Genomic DNA, 15,875 nt, shown 5'->3' with positions numbered 1-15,875 from the left:
TTGCAGGTTGATTTCAATATTACCTTTTGGGTTGATATGTGACTGATATCCAACAGCACCATTGTATCATGATATGTCTATAAAGTAAAAGTATTAGCAAATAATTAACAGGTGTTATTTGGTTTGATTAATGTTGTGCAGTTCTATGTTAAAATTTGTAAAAGCACTTAGGATTTGTTATTCATTTATTCTATTTTATCAAGAAGTGCAGCTTTTCCTCTAAGTGGAATGAGGGTGCATGAATGAGGGAAGGGTAGGAGGGGAATTGGGGAGTTGGAGATGAGGGCGTACAGAGAGGCCGTGGGGGTTTAAAGAAACCTATGGGATGGGGGTGCATCTGTATAGGATATGTGTGTGGGAGGAATGCTTTTGGAGGGTAAAAGCAGAGAGGGAAAGGGTGGTGGTGGAGGAAGGGGAGGGTGTGGGTGAGTATCAGAGGCGGAGCTGCGCGCAGGATTCTCCACCCTCGCGCTCGCCTGTGAGCCCCTCGCTATTACCTGTTTGAACAGAGCTGATGTGAGCGTGACTTGGCGAGCACATGCCACGTTGGGAGAGAATCCAAGAATAAGCAGCGCGAGGAGCAAACCGAACTGGGCGCAGCAGGACACTTTGATTTAATGCGCCTGTTTTAATATTAAAAAAGAAACAAAAAAATAACTGAAGTGGGTCTCTACAAACCTTTAAATCAGAGGAAGCTGACGGAGGACCCATGAGAGTCGCCAGGATGATGCACTTGTTGTCCCTCCTCTTCTGCGCGCTCCTGTGCCAAGGTAAGCTCTATATGTGAGGTTTGCTGCGCGCTGGAAGCGGTAGGCGCAGGTAAACGCAGGATAGGGGCCCGCTTTTATCTGAACGCGCAGCCACAACTTAAAGAAAGAGTTAACTAGAATACGGATTTTAATCATATCAGCAAGTTTGTGATCTATTTTATAGTTTTTTTTCTTTAATTAAGCGTTTGTGTTGAGTGTTTGATTGAAAAACAGAAGAAATTCTCTATAATTACGCATGTAATACTAAATAAAATTATCTTTAAGAAATCAATAAAAACTTTTTTTTTTGTTATCCACTTGATATCGATCTAGAGTGACTCATTACTATAAACTCATTATGCGCACTTTGTAGATCTATGCGGTGGTCATTACCTCCTCCTGATTCGTGTTTATGCCATGATGATCATCTCATTTACATGAGTCGTTTGTGTGCGTGTGTGTTTTGGGTCATTGTTAACAAGCAGGCTGTTGGGCCGAAGGATGCTGCTTTCCTGTATGATTTATGATAATTATGGGCTGCCTGTGCGAGTAAAGCATTCCTTACATGCTCTGTCTAGTAATTACACATAGGGATGTTGGCAGTGACTTATGTGAGTGAATGGGCCCCTTAGTTTTAACCAAATGAAGTGGAATCTTTTGTGTTTAAGCACAATGCAGAAGGTATGTGTTAGAGGTGATTTGGTTTAGTGAGAAATAATTTAAATATGGACAAAAGATGTGTGTGCGCGCGCTTTGCACATGTTTTGCATTTGTGGTCATGTCTAACCCCTTTGTAGTTTTCCACACTGTCTGCTCCTGTTGGGTCAACAGGTAACAGCACCATGTGTTCACATCACTCAGCCAGACTTCAGGCTATAAGCTCAGTGTACTTCCTGGGATAAGAGAGGGGCGGGGAGGATGATCCCATTCTGCTCCCCTTTGCTTTGCTGCACAGCAGTGGCGCCTGTTGTTGGAAATGAACACCGCGCAGCACCTTTCAGCCCAACTCAGGTGGATTTCTTTAAATGGAAATGAGAGAAAATGGCCACTCAAGCTGTTAGAGCAGCATTGCTGCAAAGCTGTGTGGTTTTAAAAAAGGGAGGTAAATCATCCACTTTTCTGTTGATTATGAATTTCTAATAGCTGACACATTATTTGGTAACAAGATCACTTAAAAAGTAAAATAACTATGAGATATTTCTAATGTTGGGTAAACGGTTCAAAACTCCCTTACCCTTTTCCACATACTATTTTATAAAAGATTACATTTATTTATTTATTTTGAGATCTCTTGTTTTTAAACACAAAACAAACATATACATTCTTGGCTCAAGATACTTTTTTTTTTTTTACATTACAAATTACCCCACCGCTCAGAACTACTGTGCGTCTACCCACAAGATCAAAAAGTAATAAAACATTAGTGTGTCATTTTTATACGCATATACATCATAGACCCAAAAAAGAGAGGAAAACTACATAAATAAATGAAAAATAGTGGTCCTCACTACAAATACAAAATACAACCACTAGGGTTGATTACATTTCTAACACCTGAAGTGTATAAACTTAAAATTTTAAGCAACTGCTGCAGCTAGATACAGCAGGAAAGCCAGACTCGGTGAACAAATACTCTAAAATTATGCATCTGTTTTGGTTTTTTTTTTTTTTTTTGTTCGCCTCTCCGACTCCACCCTTCCCCCACCGCCGCCCCTCCATCTCCTCCCTCCCTTACTGCCTGTCCTGAACAGGCAGGCAGACAGTCCTTGGTGTCACAGCTGGTCTTACTTGTCCGGCAAATGGGGGCTCTCCTCTTTTGCTAATGGACTAATCTCATGTGTGTTTGGGTGTGTGTGTGTGTGTGTGTGGGGTGGGGGGTGGGGGTGGGGGTCACCCAATTATACCTGAGAGTCAGTCACTCTCCACTCTTTCATCTACTAACTAGGTTATGTCAAGGCTTGTCTGATGCTAAATCTCAGGAAAAGGATTGAAGGGCTTTAATTGCATGTTTGGGTTCTGTGTTTAATTTCCCACAACTGTTCATTTATGCCCCGTCTCTTTTGAAGGAGGCTCACAGCTTTTTTTCCCCCTCTCTTTGAAAAGAGATTCTTTGTTGTCTAGCAAGTATTGTGTCCTCTTCATGCAAAATTCAGTTGCAGTCATGAGAAATATGAGAAGTCATCCAAATCATAACTTGTGACAGAAATCCCACCGTTGTATGGCTAATTTTGTTATCCTATTTTAACTCTGTCTCCTCTAACAGTTGTCTATGCATTGGATTATAGAAGTGAAAAGCTGTCTAAGCGAAGAGCCTTATGAGACTATAAATGATAGATTAACTTGATATAAACGTTAATAGATGTGCTTTATTTTCATGGATAGTTTTAAAGTACCTGTAGTCGTTATCTCTCCTGGACACTTTATTTTAGTTTAAATCCAGATTTAGTCTAATGCGAATTTACAACTTGAAAATAGCCAGACTAGTTATTCTCTCTAAAAAAATGTCAATTTAAAAAGTGTTTATGAACACTGTTGTATGATCTCCCTGTGTGATGCATAGTGAGACAGAACATGTAAAGCACTGCTGACCAGGACAGCTGCCTCGGGGTTTAGCAAGACGTTTCTATTTAAAAGTAACTAAATGTTTCCCCTCTTGTTTTGCTCGTGTGAACCCACTGTGTCCCGTCTCATGAGTAGCGTGTAACTTGGAGCCCCTATCTAACAGAAAGGAAAGGCGGCATAAAAATCAATACAATAGTGTTCACTAAAACCATTATAAATTGTATTGATTTTTCCATCAATTTACTTTTTATCACAAAGTTGCAGAAATGTCGGGAAATGTGTATGTTTCCTGTTCCCATTACTTGGTTCTCCTGGGAAAATCATTGATGGTGCACCACTTCTTACATCCACATCCTTAAGGCTCAGTTATGCTTGACACACATAAATTCTGCGAAGATATGAGATGGGCGGACACATCTGGAGCTTTTTGCTGCGTAGTGCTTTTCCCTTCTACCCGATGTTGTGGTTGACTCCCGGGGGATGTATACGGCACAGACCGCAACCTTACAACACCACGTTACATGTAGAAGTAAAAAACACAGCTGTTCCCAAACTTTTCAAAGCTTCTTTGTGTCATGTAGAAGAAATGTAGTTTTTTTTTTTTTTTTTTTGTTTCCAATCTGTTTGTCACGGTGAACTTTATGGCCAAAAATTTAAGGTCTTTGGATGTTCATGAGAATCCTCGCCAGAAGGAGCTGTTCCTTGTCCACCATGTTTTTCTGCTCTGAGCTGTCTGTGTATTTACAGACCTTCCTACGTGTGCAACGCATGAAATCTGGCAAAGCGGGGCGTGGGTACTCAAATTTAGCCATGCGTACCTCATTGACGTGTCTAGCTTCTATAGTAAACATTTCCTGGATTCCCAATGCAGACATCCTGACACTTTTAAGCTGTAATGTCACTTCCTTTCAACAAAACAGTTGACATTTTTGAGACTGAAGTGGTTTTAAGATGGTAGGAAACCACTTTGATCCCGGACACCCTTGGACAACTGGACCTGGACTAGCTGTCCAGCTCCAGTTTCTTTAAATATTCATAGTTTTCTTTGCAACTACTAGCTTTAGAATGCAGATGAGAGGCCAGTTTAATGATACATAAAGTATTCTTCTCATAGCATGGTACCACTTTTTTGGCATGGGACTAAAAAATCTTAGTATTTCAACTAATACGCCAGTAGCCTCAAAATAATAATAAAAAAAAAATAAATAGCTTTCGAACTAGAAGTTAACTTCAGCCGGTGGGAATGGGATGTGGTTTTTGAGACTGGACTTGTTTTAAGAGGGAAGAAACACACATCTCTTTTGATTCCTCTTTGACAAGCCATTAGCTTCACAATAAACAAAGAAAATAAAATTGCAGAAAACAGAAATAACAGATGTTCAAAGGTTCATTAGATTTGTTTTTGTTTTGTTTGACTTAACTATTTTTAAGATGGTAGATATCCACAATGAACTTTGCTCTTTTTGGTATAGCTACTGATATCACCCGCCATGACCATCCACTCTCAATTTATGTTAAATAAAAATACCCAAAGTCCTATCTACAGCAGGTGAAATACTAATGGCGTATACCCTGAACTCATAAATCCAAAAGTATCATTTTGAGAGAATAAATGGGCTGTTAAGCTCATGCTGTCTGACTAACTACATCTTAAAGTAGCAAATGGAAATTCAGTCCTATTAATCCACAGTTCCTCTCACTTATAATAGGGATGTTTGAAATGCTCCCAAAAGGGAAATCTGTGCAAGTTATTGTCCTGCTGGATGCTTAACCCAAATTTGCCTGCTCATAATGTCTCTCAAAAGGCTCTAAAGAGCTCTTGGTGCTTAGTTGCGAGTGAGAATGTGAAGTGGACCCCTTTTTTCTTGTTTCACACAGTTAGCACACTTGTGTTTTGGATGAAAAAGACCACGGATAAAGGGAGACAGACGCTATTACTTATCCGAGAAGCACAAAGCAAGTGAGATATAAGGAGACAGATGTTTGCTGCTGAGAATAAGGCTTGTGTATGCTTATTTGTGTGCACCTTGCGCTTCACTGGCCTTGATCAGAATAAGAAATGAGTGGAAAGTCTGAACAGACGGCAGAGGTGTTGCTGGAGGATAGAAAAAAAAAAGACAGGTTTCTTAAAATAAGAAAAACAAAACACAATCCTGACGCCTGTTCAGTCTGGCAACATCGCACTGTAAATTAAAGCAGCATTTGAGGCGGGGAGCTTGGTGTCATGTCCCACCAGGGGTCCAGAATTCCTAGCATCGCCCCTGGCAGCAGCACTTTACGACCAAGACGTGAGAATAAAGTTTAAATGAATTACCAATCTGCTATCTTTAGTTTTAGATTACACCTATATAAAAGTACCCCAAATATGACTTGAGGTTCTGATGAAAGGAAGGCACAAGCATTGCACCGTTTGAAATTAAGCTCCAGAAAGAGCAAGTTTTATTGCACATCTAAAAGCAGAGAAGCTTATATTAGAGCGGATCGTTACGCTGCTCCATTTCTCTAAGAAGTAATACAAGCTTCAGATACCACCATGTGTAAGAAATCAGGCCGGTGCATCCTCCCATCCCAGGAGAATTGATGCTTAAAACATGTGCATCCCTACCATATGGTGCGCTGCCTTGGGTCTGCTCATTAATATTGCACACCTCAAATTAGAGGTAATATATAGTGAAGATTTGGACATAGAATCGTTTAAACTGTATTTTTTTATAGAACATTTTCAGAATGCACTCAGGGTACTGATTTATGTTTTGGTCTTTGTATGTACCTCTTTACACAGTGAGTGGGTGTGCTGAGGCTTGTATCTACCCCCAGCAGGACACCGAACAGGTGGAGGAGTGTTGGGGGGGTTTTGCCTGTGAGGAATGGGGGGGGTGTCTCTTTATGATTCAATGTTTGTGTGTACAGTTGTTAGGAGGAACAGCTTGTTCTCATCACTCACCTTCAGCTAAAAGATAACTCCTAGTCTCATTGGTGTCTGAGCTCTTAAACAGTTTGCTGTTATCTAAAAGTTAATCGAGTAGTTCAGCTCACGAGAGTATAGAAATGATATCAGGTTCATGATAACTAGAAATCGAAACAATTTTTTTAATATTGAAATTATTTGTGATAACAATTGAAAACCAACATTTTAGGTTTGACAACTCTCTTCTCAGTGAAGAAATACCCAGTCCAGTTTCATGAATGTATATATTGTGGCATTTATTATTGGCTGTTATGAAGCAAAAAAAAAGAGGTAGATGTTAGCAACTAATTGATTTGCAAATCCTCCTGGTTTTAGTTCACCAACTTGGAACTATAGAACACACTCAACTTCCACACAGATGCAAACTACAACCTGGAACAATTCAAATACCACACTAACTCCATTCTTAGTTTTAGTAGTACTCCTAAATGTAGATATAACAGTTTAAAGAGCCGCAAAGTACATATTAAAAAGGTATGATCATCGTGTGAGCATTATAGATATCTGAATGGGTTGTTTAGAAATACAGTCATTAAGAATGAAGGGCATGTATCCTGAGTTCAATCTTTCCAAGATGTTCAGCTGTCAGGGTGGAGTCTGACAGCATTCAATGTCCACAACTGACACAGATACAAGTGCCCTAGGTGCTGAAGTGCATTATGAGACAGACTTACCCTCTATTTGTGGTGCAGTTTTTCTTAATGTAAAATCTCATACCATTATACGCTGCTTTACCTTTAGTTTTAACATTTTACACCTTTGCATTACGGGCCACAGAGGAAGTATAAGCAATGTCAAAAAATGTTCATTCTGAAAGGCTCTCAAAGCTTGGAGAAGTGTGAGTGTCCTTTCCTTCAGAGAAAGAAAAGACTTAGGTGGCAGAAGTAATCACTCTTAGGCAATGACTCAATAAGGGAAAGGGTCCTTTGTTCGTCTGCGACAGCTTTACACTCAGGATTATCAGTGAAAACAGTGGCGAGTGAATCTTAATTACACTTTGGTGATTGCTTTGCCCTAATTTCAAGGCAGAGCGGGAGAGATATTTTCAATTTTAATAATCTTTGCCAAAACTGCCTTTTCAGCTGCCCTCTTCTCATGTAATTAGTTGGTCGGTTCACAGAAGATTGTTAAAGTTAAAGATTTTGGTTCTATATGTATATGTATGTATAACTCTTCTCTAATAACATTGATAAGAGTTATATGTTTTTGTTTCATTTAATTGTGTTGTTTTTTTTTTTATGAGCATTTTCTTACTTTTGACATGGAAATTTGCTTTGTAAAAAAAAAATGGTTTATTGGTTATCCAAGAAGAGGCAGTGGAGATCCATTGTCTCAGCTTTAAAGACTTTAAACCAGCAGAAGGCTGAGTGTTCTGCACAGTTGTGCCCCTTTCTCTGTGTAGAAACACCCCTATTGAAATGCATGAAGCTAGTTTCGGTTTAGGTAAAAGACGAGCGGTGCACTGAATCTCTGTAGCCCTTGTTTCACAGATTGGGGGGGTAAAAAAAAGTGAGGTTGTTTCTATCTTTTGTCATTGACGCATCACCCCCCCAGCTTTCACTGGATTCCTGCGGACTCCCGCCGACTGTATTGTGAGGCTGACTCTTTTTAAACAAATGAGTGTATGATAGTGACTTCTTGCTCCCGCTCCTCTCTTTGTCATTAATATGGAACAGCACACACCCCTCGGAGGAAAAGGAGGGAGGGAGCACAAAGTAGCTGCTGCCGGTCCCAGCACTTCACATGTGGAACCTGGAGTAGGGGGAGGAGGGAATCTCCCTCCATATGAAAAGCCTGGCACCACACCCATCCCTAACAGGGCCTAGATCTTTGTTCAAATTTTCCATTAGTCGTTGCTCCATTTTAATGAATACTTGGAGTGGCCTCCATTAACTGTGATGGTAATGATCCTGAGGATAAATGAGGAGTACCACAAATTGGTAAATCATGGGTATGCAGGAATCCACAGGGTGGGTGCTAATGCTACCTTTGTTTTAGAAATTGCATTTAATGGACTTTTTGTAGGACAAATCTAAGATAAGACTTAGATAAGATAAGTTCCCGCAAACAGCATTGTGTCCCACGCTGGGGTTAAGTTATCTTACTGTCCCATAAGTGGGTCAGTAGTGAACATTTTGTCATAAAGTCATCCTTTCTGTCTAGTTATAAGCATTTAGGTAAAACAGGAGTTTATGTTTGTATTTTGTGGTATACATTTTTTAGTGTTGCCTTTTTAGGTTAAGGAGAGGCAAGAAAGTTGATACAGCCCTTGTACGAGAAAGGTGAAACATCCACTTCAAGCCTCAAGGCAACTAATAAAATGACAAGGAGTTTTGTCGTCCCATTCATGCATGAATCACTCTCTTTTGCATCACTGAGAAGTCCCTCTATTCACTCTGTTGCTGTCCAACCATTTTTTGATTCATGAAACATCACCCCTCATCCCACCCCTGGGAACTTGGAGAAAACAGTTTTGTGTCAGTATATGACCCCAGCATTGGCATTCTTGCCATTTTAAAAGCCAGTTCATTGTGTGGTTCTGATGTCCACCGTCCTTCCTTCAAGGCTGTAGCAGCAAGTCTGTAGTGCCTGGAGCTATCTCCGATTATAGTGCCATGCTTGAACTTCCCAGAGACAGACTTTCTCATTCAGGGTGACTCTCTTTCACGAGAGAATTGTAGAGAAGATCACTGGTTGGAATTAAAAGCCTCTTATGTTCGTTGTAACGAAGTACCAGATGTAGTGAAGCCCCAAATGCTAAGCTTATCTCACTTAGTCAGTCAACGCACTTGAGTTTATTTAAATCTCTTATGGGAATTAATAATCGTTCTTTTGGGGGGGAAAAATAATAAAATTTTGTTACGTTTCCAACAAATGTGGGCAACCAATACAGCAATTTGCAGAAAAAAATTAATTAGTTATGACCCAGCTGTTACAGGCCAGCATTTATTAATTTTTTTCTATAAAATCCAATTGAATATAATAGAATTCGGAATAAGATAATATATATTTGGGCATGAGAGGCAAATGAAATCAAAGAGATGCAAACAATAAATAAAATAATATGAAGAATAATGAAAATCAGAACATTAAATTAGAATGTACAGCAAAAGATCAAAAGATATTTTATTCATTTGACCTTTCAGTTCTAATGATTTAAAAAAGGTTGTTATATTTCAAACTAGGGTTGTCACGATACTTAACTTTTCAACTCGATACCGATACTAAGAAAAATATTCGATACTCGATACCATTTTCGATACCACTAGGATAAAATTTCAACAGAAATATTTTGATTAATAATTAAAATACAATAAATAAATAAATACAATAAACAATAAGAACAACATTTTGAGGTTGTTTGCTGTGCACAGTATTTAGCAAGCTTGATAAAAAACTTACAAAATTAAAACTAAGTGTTCCTTCCTTGGCTATGCTTTGCACACATAATGACACTAGCCAAACCGGTTAAGAAACAAAAATAATTCTCAGCAGCTGCACCTGTTACAAAAAAAAGTCTGAAACTGAAAAGTGCACAGAATTATTCAATCACAGTGTTCAGAAAGTGCATTTTCCTCTATTCTGCACTTTAGATGAATGACTGTTTAGGTGCGACTGGTACTCGATACTTTTGAAAATGAGTATTGTATCCGGATACAACATTTCAGTATCGATACTTTTTTGAGTATCGATACTTTTGACAACCCTATTTCAAACCTTTTCCAGAATTTCGGTAAATTCAAAAGAAATTGCATTAAAGTATGGTCCTTAAATATTCTGTAAAGCAAAGGGGCAGCCGTATAGCTCCTAGCAACAGATAGGAATGTCAGGAGGACCCTATGCTAAATGAACTATTGATAGGAATCATCCTGTGTCCTTTTCCTACCTCCTTACTGTCAGTACTAGTCGGATAGCACCTATCATGGCGATCTTTGACGTGTTTCTGCTTTGGTTTATGTGTCGTTCCCGATTTGCACTATTTGGAAGAAACCAGGTAGTAGCATGGTATTGGAGCATCATCATTTAAGACCTGAGAATAGCTTAACATAAACCATGAATTTCAGCTGTCCGTGTTTTTGTTGATTGCACAGACCTGATTGATGTTCCTCCTTATTTGAGGTGGTGTTTTCCATTGCCTCTCTGCTGTTTATCTGTTGTATGTCCTCTGGTTCTTGGGTGTGTTCTGTTTCTGTAAGTTTAGTTTTATTCAGTGGAATATATCCATCCAAAATGTCAGTGTCAACGACCCATTGTCGTTCTGACACTACACCACTGTACATAAAGATAAAAACCCTTTCTGATAGAGAAAGTCAAAACTATTGATGAAGATATTAAATGTTAAATTAAAATTGAGCAAAAGCAGAACTGACAGCCTAAAATGCACAGAGATGAGAATAATTATTTTTGGAGTTACTATGCTTTAAAAACTTCTTTTTCGTCAGTATGCACTACAAAGACATCTTTTTACTGCATTATTGTCAGTGTTTGACAGGATAATAATTGGTCAGAGGCAACCAAGGGATGATTGTCTGATTTCTAAGCTTAGATAGTTGAGTGGTACTTAAAGATATTATTAAAGATATTATTTTTGTTAAGTACTAGACCAAACCAGGCTATGAGTGCACATTTGCACAGCTGGTCCAATTCAAGGATTGCTTAAAGCAAGTTCATTTAAACCTTCAGTTGGCTCAGAGAGATTTAGACTGAGCCAAACAACATCACGCAATTTCAGCAGATTATTTCAGGTGCATTATTGTTCTGGTATTGCACTAACCAACAAAAGACCAGATGGAATCCCATTTAATAAAGTTTCTGTTGCTACTTTGGAGTACAAATGTAGGAATCTACATGTACCTCTTTCAATCCTCCATGTAGCCCCGTTGGATATTTTAAAACTCTTTTATTATGTATGTGCTCTTTCTTAATTTTCCCTCTTTATATACTCAGATGTGCTTCTCTTATGCCATAAATTTCCTTCCTGTTTTTGGAACCTTATACTTGACTTCACATTGCTGATGATCTGCTCTGGCTTTCAGTTAAACAGTGGTGAGACTGGCAATTGTGCGGTAACTCTGCCAGGCTACGGTTCTCTGGTCGGATTCACAATGGATTTATCCGACAACCCTTCATAGGGTTAATCTGAAAGTCGGGTAGAAACCTACTTTTGCCTTAAAGTTCTAACACATTTTGACAATGTCCTGTCATGAGTAGTGTATTGAACTCAACATTGATAAAATACCAGAATATTTCAAAACATTTTAAACTGTTATAAACATTAAAAAATGTAAAGACAGTGGATAAAACTTCACAGTGATTGGTTAAAAGTAATGAACACTAGAAGACAATTAGCTTAGGGAATTAAAAAAACTTTGAATCAAGTTCTAAAACAGCTAGCTAGACAAATCATCATCCGTTCCCCTCTTCCCATTTTAAAGCAAGATTTTTTTATTTTTTTTGCATTCTTGTCAGTGAACATTTAAGACTTCCCATCTGGCTTAAGGGCATGTCTTTTCTAATGAGAAACTGCCAAAAACATGATTTAGTGCGAGGAAACGTAATCCTCACAACAGCTTACTGTGACTTGAATCTGTCTCGTCACTTAGAGGCTGAAGCAGTCTCCTCCCTAGTTCAGATGCACAGGCTGTGTTTTTGTCTAACGCCTCGCTTGTGGACGTGTTAGATGTTTTCTGATAAAGTACTCTGCGTGGCTGTTAAGTATTCAGCTGCTTCTCTGCCAGACCTTACGAAGGGAGGTGAAGAGATGCTTGTCTTGTAGTGGATGCAATACTTAATTTTTCTAATGGGACATATTAGGAGGTCATTATTGGTGTGCACCTGGATTGAATTACAAGCACTGCATACCTATCAGGTCCTATAAATATATATATATATATATATATATATATATATATATATATATATATATATATATATATATATATATATATATATATATATATATATATATATATATATATATATATATATATATATATATATATATATATATATATATATATATATATATATATATATATATATATATATATATATATATATAGGCAGGACCCCCGATGCAGACTGTGCAAAGATGCCCCTGAAACAATACAGCACATAACAGCGGGGTGTAAAATGCAGGCAGGAAGTGCATACATGGAACGCCACAACCAGGTAGCTGTCATAGTGTACAGGAACATCTGCCATGAGTATGGGCTGGAAGTCCCAAGGTCAAAATGGAAGACACCTCCTAAGGTAGTTGAGAATGACCGAGCTAAGATCCTATGGGACTTCAAGATCCAGACTGACAAACAGGTGATGGCTAACCAACCAGACATCGTGTTGGTCGACAAACAGCAGAAGAAGGCAGTAGTGATAGATGTGGCAATCCCAAGCGACAGCAACATCAAGAAGAAAGAACACGAGAAGCTTGAGAAATACCAAGGACTGAAGGAGGAGCTAGAAAAGATGTGGAAAGTAAGAGCAGCAGTGGTGCCAGTGGTAATTGGAGCACTAGGGGCTGTGACCCCCAAACTGGGAGAGTGGCTACAGCAGATTCCAGGTAAAACATCAGAGGTCTCTGTCCAGAAGAGCGCAGTCCTAGGAACAGCTAAGATACTGCGCAGAACCCTCAAACTCCCAGGCCTCTGGTAGAGGACCCGAGCTTGAGGATGACACATACCACCCCACGAGGGGTGAGAAAACATTTTTTTTTTTTTATATATATATATATATATATATATGTATATATATATATATATATATATATATATATATATATATATATATATATATATATATATATATATATATATATATATATATATATATATATATATATATATATATATATAAACAGATTTTTGTGCATTCTGCTCTTTGTTAAAAAACAAGAAGCAGATGTGTTTGATTCTGGTGTGATAGGAATCAACAAGCAGTCTATAGCTTTATTTAACTCTCCTAAATGTAGATTTAAAACCTAACTGAAGATTAAAAGTGTAATAGGATCAAGTAAAAGACAGAAAAGAAGGGATGTCGTGTTGTGATCCGTAAAAAAAAAACACTCTGAAAATCTGTACAGAAGAATAGACCCCCAGGGTGTTGCAGCTAGGATTTTTCTGCTGTTTTTTTTTTTTTGCCAGGAAATCTTAGGATTACCTGTCTCATTGTGGAGGGCTTGCCATAGCACGCTCATATAAACAAAGCCAACACTACAGCAAGACAGCATCACAGCCATGGTATGTTTTTTTTTATTGGCATATTGGCTCAGATCATATTAAATTGTGGGTTTCATACAAATGGAGGAGTTTGTTACTTCTCTGCTCAAGTCAGCCTCCTTTTTTCTTTTTTCCAAATATCATGCTTGAATGAATCCGTTTCTTATTGAAATGTCTTGTAGTTAATGCATTTTCATATCTCAGGCCATTACATCTGCTGGTACCCATGTTCGTTATATTAAAAAACAACTCAACGCAATAGTAGCTTGTAAGAGATTAGTTTTATTTTATTTTATATTATTTATTTTTTTTTTTCTTATTCTCCCCACAGTTTTGGTACTTGGAAAGGCTCTGCTTCCCCTCATGTATATTTGATCAAGCCTTTCAGGTTTTAGTCATAAATGTGTTTGACAATCTGATTAAAATGGAACAATAAGAAGTAGAAGGGTACTATGAAGGTCTCTGGCCTGGGAGTCTAGGAAATGATCTCTGGTATCATGGCCTAATCCAGAGGGTATGTTCCTGTTTAACATTCTCATTTCCTTTCAGACCTAAAGCATTAAACTCCACCGCCCATATATAAAGGGAGGGCTTGGAGGTTTCGATGTAATTAATAGTCAAACTTTAACTACAAGGTGAAATGCAGTGATTGAACACAGACCAAAAAAAAAGGTTTCTTCTTTGATGTATCTGTAAAACACAGGCAGTGACTTAAACCCAACTTTTCAGAGGCGGATACTGATGCTTTGAGGAAGATAAGTTCACTATCAGAGCTAGTGTTGCAAATCTAAAATGAAATGAAAGATGGCTGTGGATGTTTTCCATATGAAAATAACAAAAATCGTTTCCTCTTAGATAATTGAGATTACAAATTTAACCTACAGATATAAGGCATTTAAAGGACATACAAACTCTACTTCTGTTTAAATTCACTGGCCCTTAATGTCTTCTTTGGATTTTATTACTTGTAACAAAGAAATGTGACCTTTTTATTGTAAGAAATATATATGTATTTGCTACTGTGATTTTCCTGAAGAGCTTAGTCACACTAACTCTATAGAAAACTTGCGGGCATATCTATGGCAGTCAACATTACATTTGCTAATATAAAACCTACTTATCCTAAATTGAAATACAGTTAAGTCATATTATTTTATTCCACTTATCATTCAAATTAGAAGACTACAAGAAATGTTTAAAAAAATAAAGATAAACAGGTGACCCAGAATCGAAGGGGTAACGTGCGGCCCTAGCCTGAATCTATAATGTGGTCTTTGCAGGTCCTCAAACAGAAGACAGGGAAAAAAATTACAACTTCATTGATTTCATAAATTCAGTTCCTCTTCTAATCTTCTAACTAATGATTTCCCATAATCGTTGCGTAATGGTTGCAACTTTTAAATGGGAGTTTTATCAACTCTTTGCCACATAGAGGCCACAAGGTGGCAAAGTTGCAGACTGAGATTAGCTTTAGGAGCTCTAGTAGAAGATGATGAAACTGACTTTAAGGAAGCTTTGCTGATGGCATTTTTAAAACCCTCATTTGCCCTTTTATACATTTCACCATGTCCACCTGCTGGAAACAGGTTCTATGACCAGCTTTCACATTTTAAAGATCAAACTCATGCTTTACCGACATAACATTTATCCCACAAAATGATTAAGAATCTGTTATATTTTACAAGATGTCATGTTTTAGCTCATCATTTGAATCAGCGCCTTAATTAAATAGCAGTCCATGCAAGCCTCCTTCATCATTTATAGTATTCGTTATTCCATCCAATTTGTTGGCTTAAAATACAAAAGAAACAATGCCTTTTTCAAATCAAAAGAAAGGCTGAAGTTTTCCTCCATAAAATTCACACTTGGCACCCCTCCTGAGTTTGTGAGTTCTCGTAAATACCTCAGCATTTTTATTGACGCAAGTTTTCTTTAAATTCTCCGGTTGAATGTATTTGAAAGAGACAGAAACTTTTACTGTGGTTTTCTTTTCTTCAGGAATAAATCATGTTTTTTATTCAATGCCAGAAAACAGCTTGTTGCTGTGACCTTTTTACCTCTTATTGACTTTGGTGTCATTGTTTACAAAAACGACTCTGTTAGGTCTCTTCGGATCTTTGACACTGTTTGCAAGGTTTATAATGGGCTGTAAACACTTCACCAATACGTTTTATATTGTGTGGTCAAATGGTCATCATTTTCTTAAAGCAGACTTCTATGTTGCAAACTGGAGTCAGTACTGAGTTCCTACTCTTTAAAAAGAGTGCTTCCTCTCTCTGTAGTTTCAAGTAAGAACAAGATACAACAGGATTTGCAGCTGTGCAGCTAGACTCCAGTGGGATTTTAATCAAAGCAGAACTACACATATTGGGAAACTTTTTC

At 37.9% G+C, this 15,875-nt stretch overlaps 1 protein-coding gene across 2 annotated transcripts in view; it reads left to right on the top strand.

Annotated features, from left to right (window-relative positions):
* The first annotated feature begins 484 nt into the window (after nt 1-484).
* LOC119795353 (CD166 antigen homolog) overlaps nt 485-15,875 on the top strand; it is a 66,774-nt gene continuing 51,383 nt past the window's right edge. For both annotated transcript variants that reach the window (XM_038303314.1, XM_038303313.1), the window contains exon 1: nt 485-770. In XM_038303314.1, the coding sequence (XP_038159242.1) occupies nt 710-770 (61 nt within the window). In that variant the 5' untranslated portion in view covers nt 485-709. The remainder of the gene's footprint in view (nt 771-15,875) is intronic.

The sequence above is a fragment of the Cyprinodon tularosa genome, unplaced genomic scaffold, assembly GCF_016077235.1.
Source record: "Cyprinodon tularosa strain WSP-4 unplaced genomic scaffold, ASM1607723v1 ctg51, whole genome shotgun sequence".
Classification (NCBI taxonomy): domain Eukaryota; kingdom Metazoa; phylum Chordata; class Actinopteri; order Cyprinodontiformes; family Cyprinodontidae; genus Cyprinodon; species Cyprinodon tularosa.
Note: the sequence above shows the minus strand (reverse complement) of the source record. Positions and strands in the feature narration are given on the sequence as shown.